The 8,225-nt window shown below is 35.2% G+C and overlaps 1 protein-coding gene across 1 annotated transcript; it reads right to left on the reverse strand.

Annotated features, from left to right (window-relative positions):
• Positions 1-341: 341 nt before the first annotated feature.
• On the reverse strand, positions 342-7,928 carry LOC125663680 (MAM and LDL-receptor class A domain-containing protein 1-like). Its single transcript, XM_048896005.2, has 7 exons — positions 7,778-7,928; positions 7,534-7,656; positions 2,998-3,242; positions 2,783-2,891; positions 2,522-2,644; positions 2,124-2,220; positions 342-1,109 (listed from the first exon to the last, which is right to left on the reverse strand). The coding sequence occupies exons 1-7, from the start codon at positions 7,848-7,850 to the stop codon at positions 803-805; spliced, it is 1,077 nt and encodes a 358-aa protein (XP_048751962.2). The 5' UTR covers positions 7,851-7,928; the 3' UTR covers positions 342-802.
• Positions 7,929-8,225: the final 297 nt, after the last annotated feature.

Genomic DNA, 8,225 nt, shown 5'->3' on the forward strand with positions numbered 1-8,225 from the left:
TAATGAATGGCCTAACAATTGGTATGAAACAGACAGCATTCAACCCAGTAATAGCTTGTACATTACAACGACTATAAAATTAGCGAAATGCTGACTTTAAACGAGACTTTTGAAACCTTTGCAACATTAACTTATTTGTCAGTAGCATGCTTCTATTTTATTGATCATACACAGATCATGCTCTCGTGTGTGGAATCAGTTAAGATATATAAACATCATATGCAGGTGATAAGGGAATATTGCTTCATAAACATTGGAAGTTGACATTGTGGTCTTTGTTTGCCTATGACATGTTAAATATGTTTAATAGAATATCCAAATATGAATACTGAACACAAAAACATATCTGTTGATGTAATTTAAAGAACATAGGATAAAACAATGTAGTGGAAGATGATCATACTTTATACAGAGACAGAAATAAAGCTGTTTATAAAGGATAAAACATTCCAATATTACACGATGAACCGGACACAGAGAAACACATCCGTTGATGAAAAAGAAAATCCCTTAATTTTAAATGATTATGATGTAACGTATTAATGTTACTGTAAATCACATTTTATTCGCAAGAACATTATTTTTGCATATTTTCGCAAGAGTATAAACTATAAAGTCTTACATATAGAAGACTTTTAAAAGCAACAGATAATGATTCGCGAAAGTTATGTCTCGCGAATAAATATATCTTTGTATCCATGCAAAAAACAAGGTCTCGCGAAATAAACGTGATATACAGTAGTAGACAATGCTGAATACAGAGACGGGCTGTCTTGTTTTCTGATTTTTTTATACTAACGAATTACGTCACAGGTTTTACTGGTTCCTCGTAGTCATTTTCAATATTCTTATATGTATGAATAACGGACACATCAGTTGAGTGTTGTCTATTCTGTAGGATACTATTTTGATCATCCGATACAACGTCCAAATAAACGTTTGAATCATGAACTATATCCAAATACGTCTCGTAATGTTCCTCATCGTCAGGGTATACGTACTCCGGTTCCTGCGTCGTCGAGTTTCCGTGTGTCGGATCGTTCTGGTACCGACTTATCATCTGACCAGTTCTAAACGGTGTTGTGATGTTTGGTAGTGAAGGCGCCGATCTAGAAAGGTAAGATAACAAGCAGTGATCAATCTCGTAACTCCTAGAAAGGTAAGATAACGAACAGTGATCAATCTCGTAACTCCTAGAAAGGTAAGATAACGAACAGTGATCAATCTCGTAACGATCTAGAAAGGTAAGATAACAAGCAGTGATCAATCTCGTAACGATCTAGAAAGGTAAGATAACGAGCAGTGATCAATCTCGTAACTCCTAGAAAGGTAAGATAACGAACAGTGATCAATCTCGTAACTCCTAGAAAGGTAAGATAACGAACAGTGATCAATCTCGTAACTCCTAGAAAGGTAAGATAACGAACAGTGATCAATCTCGTAACGATCTAGAAAGGTAAGATAACGAGCAGTGATCAATCTCGTAACGATCTAGAAAGGTAAGATAACGAGCAGTGATCAATCTCGTAACTCCTAGAAAGGTAAGATAACGAACAGTGATCAATCTCGTAACTCCTAGAAAGGTAAGATAACGAACAGTGATCAATCTCGTAACGATCTAGAAAGGTAAGATAACGAACAATGATCAATCTCGTAACTCCTAGAAAAGTAAGATAACAAACAGTGATCAATCTCGTAACGATCTAGAAAGGTAAGATAACGAACGGTGATCAATCTCGTAACTCCTATAAAGGTAAGATAACGAACAGTGATCAATCTCGTAACTCCTATACCCAATACAAAATAGAGATTTGGGCAAACAAAACTAAAGAAATAGTAATTAATGCTGTAAAAAAACACAATTTTTGTTGTTGTCAGAAAAATCATTTGATACACTTCATTCACAGGATAAGTTCCACATCAGATAGGAGAAATCAGCATACATCTTTCAAAACTATCTGAATTTTGATACTTCAACTGTTTTTCTCCTTTACTCACATTTCACATCGAATTCGTTTGTTTTGAAATTACAAAACTATTCATGAACAAAGATTTATCAATATGCTATAAATATGCTATATTTGAATGCCTCTATATTGTGCACAGTAAATAAGTGACGATACCTTCTTTTATGATGTGTTCGGAAAATATAGATTCCAATAACAATGGATGACACGAGTACTATTGCTGTAGGTATTCCAATTAAATAAGGCAGATTGGCTGCAACGATGAAATGTTTAACATAGTGATTCATGAAAGGTGAAGATAACGAACAGTGATCAATCTCACAACTCCCATAAGCAATACAAAATAGATAGTTGAGCACACACGGACCCGTGGACACACATTCTTACACGTTATTACATTCTAAAAAAGGAGAATAGCAGTGAGAAATAATAATCTGCCTCTATTTGTTTTGAGACAAAGAAAAGTTATGAAAAAAAACAACTATTTGATAACAATTAAAAAATGAAATGTTATACACCTAATTAATCATAGAAGAAGAAAAAAACAGCGATACTTTCAAACCAAGGGGTCTCTGTTTCTGTTGATATTTTAAAGGCTACAGGTACAGTTGAAGAGAATGACGGTGTTGATTCGAGTGACGGTGTCGTCGAAGTAAAATCCAAGGATATGTTGCAACCTGTAAAGTAAATGGAGTTCTATTTATTTTGTTAGATTGTAAACATTAAGAAGGGACATTTTTTCATTATTATTGAGAGAGAGAGAGAGAGAGAGAGAGAGAGAGAGAGAGAGAGAGAGAGAGAGTAGTAAATAGTACCTGTGTCGATACAGAATCTGCCTGTTGGAGAGACTATTTTGATGTTGTCGATTCCAATGATATCGTACAGAGCTGTGCTTGTTCTACCCGTTGAGGCAATAAACAATAACTACAATATATATTATACAAACCTTAGAGAACACAATTTAAATGCAGTCAACATAATAGAGATAAAAGTTTGAAGCGAAAATTTTGACTAATCTAGGGAATCCTACTCTGTCGGTTTTACTCGTTGATACGTTTATTGCGGCGCAGTTCCACTCGTCACCTTGCTGATTTTCTCTTGTCCAAATTTCTGATAACGTAGATTTCCATTTCACTTGAAGTTTCTCAATGTGTAAACCCCTCATGTGGTAATTAAACAACAGGCACTTAGTTGTCTGTCCCGTGACGTCACTGGTTTCTAACGTTGCCGTGGTATTATGCCCAGTCTCCCTTCCGTGTGAGTAGATGTAATATTCTGCATTATAGTATCAAATGTTCTATATATTACATTCAGAGAGCAATGGTAATTGAAATGAATAGTAAAAACACAATATGCATGTACATCGGAAATAAGAAATAGAAGAGTTCGAATGATCAGCTATTCGCGTTTAATGTTCTTTACGTCCTATTTGTTTGTCAAACTGGCTGTGTTTGTTTGACAATAGTGTAAACACAAGTCAGGTATACTAAAACGTATCCTAAAATAGTTATTACTTAATGCTAATCACATATAAAGCACATAACAGAGAATAGGCAGTTACCAAACAGGCAAAATGATAGAAGACAACGTCCTTTTTACCGCCACGGTGGTCTAGAGGTAGAGCGTTTGCCCCACACGCGGAAAGTCGGGGTTCGAATCCCGGCCGCAACAGACCTACATTGTAAGTTGATAAAATAGGTAGTGACAGTTCCATCACAAAACGCTCGGCATCAGGTGGGAATTTCACGGGTCCTTGGAGATGACCTTAAAAACGGATTTCCCATGTCACAGTAGGTGTGGCATGCCAAAGAACCCTGACTGCTCAATGGCCGTAAGCGCCGAACATAGGCCTAAATTTGAAGCCCTTCACCGGTCTTGGTGACGTCTCCAAATGAGTGAAATATTCTTGAGAGGGGCGTTAAACAAACAGGTATAAATAAGAAGTAAGTTTACCAGCTATCATCTTCACAAGTCAAGGGTTATTGATTCGTTATCTAACGTGCGAGGTAAGGCATCAATAACCCTTGACTTGTGAAGATGACCATCTTTTTGTTTATTCATGTTGTTTTACGTTCTATTTGAGAATCTTTTATCCGTGGTGCCAACATCAAGAATCGAACACGGGCCTACCGATTGGGAAGCATGAAAAGTATCACTACGCTAGGCACGTGACCTGACTAAATGCTTAGTGGGTATACCTATTAGTAGTCAGATGTATTACCAACCAGAGATCGACAGAAAATCATAGCTTGTTTGAGTGAGTTCGAATCTTACTGAAGTCTTTTACACTATTTTCATCCTACTTTCCATAATTTAAGTTTTCAATGATTTCCCCCTCAAATCCAGTATGGGCATTTCATCTTTAGTTTAATTTTATCGTTTTAATCTAATTCTAACTCCAGTAACATGTCAAGCATGTATTGCAAGAAAAAGAATTCGGTTAGAGGTTTGACATCTTTAGAATTAGAATAGATAGATTGATTGTTTGTTTCACGTCCAGTCAGGATTTTCTTTACTCACATTGAGATGTCACCAGCCTTAGGTGAAGTACAACAAAGAGGGTGTTGCACCGAAGCGGGAATTTTCCCTAATCGTGCTCCGTGCCAGCACTCGTGACGTAGAACTGACCTTCATTCATATTTATACTCATTGCGTATTTGCCAATTAAATACCCGAAGGATTCCCCAGTACTAGGGACAAGCCTAATACATTTTATGTGGCAATACATTATACATGTAGTCTAAAGATAATTTTTGAAATCGTGAAAATTAAATTGTCTTCTTTTTTCTGAGTATCAGATAAAATGTATACGGTTACATGTTATGAGTGTATCAAATATTTAATATTCTATACTACTACAGTCCAAAAGCTCTTATACTCGTATGTATTATTTTCTACAACCAACAGTTGGCAACTATACATGACTGGCCACAAAACAAAATTTGGGAAGTTTAATATGCATTAATAAAGTTCAACATTATTCGAAGTACATGCACCTGTAAAAATTGATTCAACCTAGCAATTTGCTACTGGAATACATATAAACTCAAACTGTTTAACGATTATTTACTTTGTTTGGCCTTAAAGTTTTCCTTCCAAAGCTTTGCAAAGTTCACAACGGTTTTTCGTAAAAGGCACCACGCCTTTGTCAACAACTTTCATTCAGAAAAACATACAAGTTCTCGTTAGCAGCCTTGACTATTAAAACACAGGTATTGCATGCTGTATTCAGGGTGTTTGTTGAGAGTCCTATTCACAAACTAAACAATGTCCATGTTGGAAGCTTATTTCAAACTCAGCACATGGTAATAAACAGATTTGACATAAAACATTTATAAAAACTAGAAGCGTGTTTCTATTAAGAAAAAAATCTAGATGGAAAACGTAATATGAACAAAACAAAAGTGTTCGTGAGGGAGTCGAACCCGGTCGTTTTAAAAATAGAAAACATCTTTTAGAATTAACGTACAGGTGAAGATGAAAATAATACCAGTGAAGCCGTTTCGGTTTTTTTTTTTAATTTACAAAAAAATGCCCTCGTGAAACAAAATTTCAAGGCGACAGTTTTTTAAAGAAAAACTCGAAGAACATGTTCATGCTGAATTTATTTTGTTTCACGGAGGCAGTTTTTCTGATATTCGGGGATACCCCTCCATTTTAACGCTAAAAATCATATAAATCGCTTATAGCTTGATTTAGACTCGAAATATTTTGACTAATTTTGTCAATACACGTCTTTTAAACTTATTTTCAAAAATTATTGAATCAAAACATACGTTCCAATTGGTTTTATCTTATATTTGAATAACTTAAATTTTTCGATCTTTCATGCAACACCTTTAGGGAAATTAACATAAGACGTGCAACACCTTCTTTAGACCTATGCTTAACACTCAGGGCCGTAGCAGTGAGGGTTCTTTATCGTGTTAACGCCTGCCGTGACACAGGACCTCCGTTTTTAAGATCAAAACATGGTTCTCACTTCTAAATGCCGAGCGTTTGGCGAAGGAGCAATCACTTCTTATTTTAGCGTCTTAGGTTTGACGCGGCCATGGCACGAGTGGGGTTCGAACTCACGTGTTTCAATTAAGAAAATAATGTAGATGGAAAACTTAATATGAAAAAAAATCTTGTGTCCGTGAGAGATTCGAACTCGTTCGTTTTAAAAAAGAAATCATCTTTACAACATTACCTACTGAACCACGCAGTAGGCCGATTTAGAAAAGTTTCACTGTATGTATGGAGAGAGAGAGAGAGAGAGAGAGAGAGAGAGAGAGAGAGAGAGAGAGAACTTGTTCTCGATCACAAAATTTTAATAAGATATGTTTAAACCAGTGTACTTAGCCTGCTAAAGACTTTAATGTTGAAACATTTCACATTCGGAGTAGCTGCGTAATATTAGTATAACGATGCAAATTTTGAAGCATCAGATTCCAGGCACATGTACCTCCACCCTCTGAAACGTAATGGGCTTTAGCAAAATATTGATATAAAAAATCAAGCTTTGTGCATGTTAGAAATATATTTTTTAGAGGAATTTTATTCACTAGATAAAAAATCTAGTAAAGTATTTTTACTGAAAAAGTTCAAATTTTCTCTTAATAATCAAATATCATTTTTAAATGTTGTCAAGGGCAACAACTCTTATATTGGTGTTGTTTCTGCTATACAATGATGTCAATGACATCAACAATTAATTTCATATACATGTGTATATCTATTAATCAGTTTTTGAAACTGTTGACATTAGTTTTTTCATTATTTTTCTCTCAATGAAATGTCCGATTTTCTAATGTTGACTAATACTTCCGTTTATGTTGGTCGGACATCTTTAAAAAGATGGCAACATACACAACTTCTTTGGTTATTGATTAAATTAAACTATATTAAGTTGAAAATTAATACGGGTTTTCCACTTTGAACCATTAATATTGAAAACTCACATGAGGATGGAGCTACCTTAAAATCATAGTTCCTGTTATCATGGCAATAATTCTGTCATATTTTCACTTGTAATGTAATTCATTGAAAACCACACCACCCCCAGAAAACGTGTTCGGCCCACTTCTACCTTACACTGTACAGTTAAACAACGCGATACAGAAATGTCCGAGATTTACCATGCTAATCAAATCAATTACTGGTGAGATATTACATGTATTGTTTAAACTTGGACTATTATACTAGAATATATTATGAAATATTTGATGTAGAATTGGATTAACCAGATCTTGTAAGAGTGGCTGCAAAATCATTGCAAATGTAGAACAGAAACGACTAGCATACTAGTACTTGAATGAAATAAAAATAATTTAATAGAATTAGACCAGCGATGACTTCAGGTTTGGAAGAAAGGGTATTTTTCGTTGAAATACTTTGTGAAAAATACATTTCAGGTTCATGGCGGGTACTGTACAGTAATATAGCTATACATACATTTCTTTTAGTGCTCAAGGTGATCTTGAGAATGGGTATCGGTATTTAAAATCATCGTAGAAATACCGCTAGACGGACATTTTCTTGAGCCTTATTCAGAAAAATGCGCATATGGTAAGTTAGCACTTACGTCCAGAAATAGCTTTTTCAGGTCCGGTATTCTCCAGTGGTGACTTGAACCCCACTCTAGTCCATCCCTGATATGTCCAGTCACAAAACCCGAACTCAAAGTCGCAACTCTTGTAGATACTTCCTAAGAAAAGAGTCACATATAATTTAAGAACGCAATCCAGTCAGATTTGCAATCCATTGTCAAAGTAGAAAATATAATTCAACTTTCCAGTGACTTTAAGAGGAAATAAATGAACCGTTACCCTTTGTCAGCAGAATCAAGGAGAAGATACTTAACGATCCAATGCAACCGTCATACACCATGTTTAAGTACATTGTTTTATTTTCCAACAAGGAAGTGAATTATCCAGTGTCATGGTTCTGTGGTTTGTAGACTGTACGCGAAGTTTGTATACACACTTTAAAACCCATTGAACCTATCAATACAAAACGTCTTTATGGGTAAAATGGTCTTTGAATAGGCATACATAGATCTAAATACATAGTCGATGTAGATTAGTGATAGGGTAATACTACCAAGACTTAGTGTCGACAAAAAAGAAGTCGAAAGGCGTGTATTTCTATTTCATGTACTATCATAAATCCATACTTTTGCAGACAAAAGATTTTAAAGAAGGAGAGTTCAGGCGATATTCTATTTGTTTTCATTAATTTCCCTGGGCATAAAAATCGTGGTTTAGCCGATTTCAT

This window comes from Ostrea edulis, chromosome 1, assembly GCF_947568905.1.
Source record: "Ostrea edulis chromosome 1, xbOstEdul1.1, whole genome shotgun sequence".
Classification (NCBI taxonomy): domain Eukaryota; kingdom Metazoa; phylum Mollusca; class Bivalvia; order Ostreida; family Ostreidae; genus Ostrea; species Ostrea edulis.

Excerpts from the sequence above, each read along its gene's own strand:
- LOC125663680 (XM_048896005.2), bottom strand. The coding sequence starts at position 7,850 with ATGTACTTAAACATGGTGTATGACGGTTGCATTGGATCGTTAAGTATC. Across the intron at positions 7,657-7,777 it reads CTTGATTCTGCTGACAAAGG|GAAGTATCTACAAGAGTTGC; the intron begins GTAACGGTTCAT and ends CTCTTTTCTTAG. Across the intron at positions 1,110-2,123 it reads CGAACACATCATAAAAGAAG|ATCGGCGCCTTCACTACCAA; the intron begins GTATCGTCACTT and ends TTACCTTTCTAG.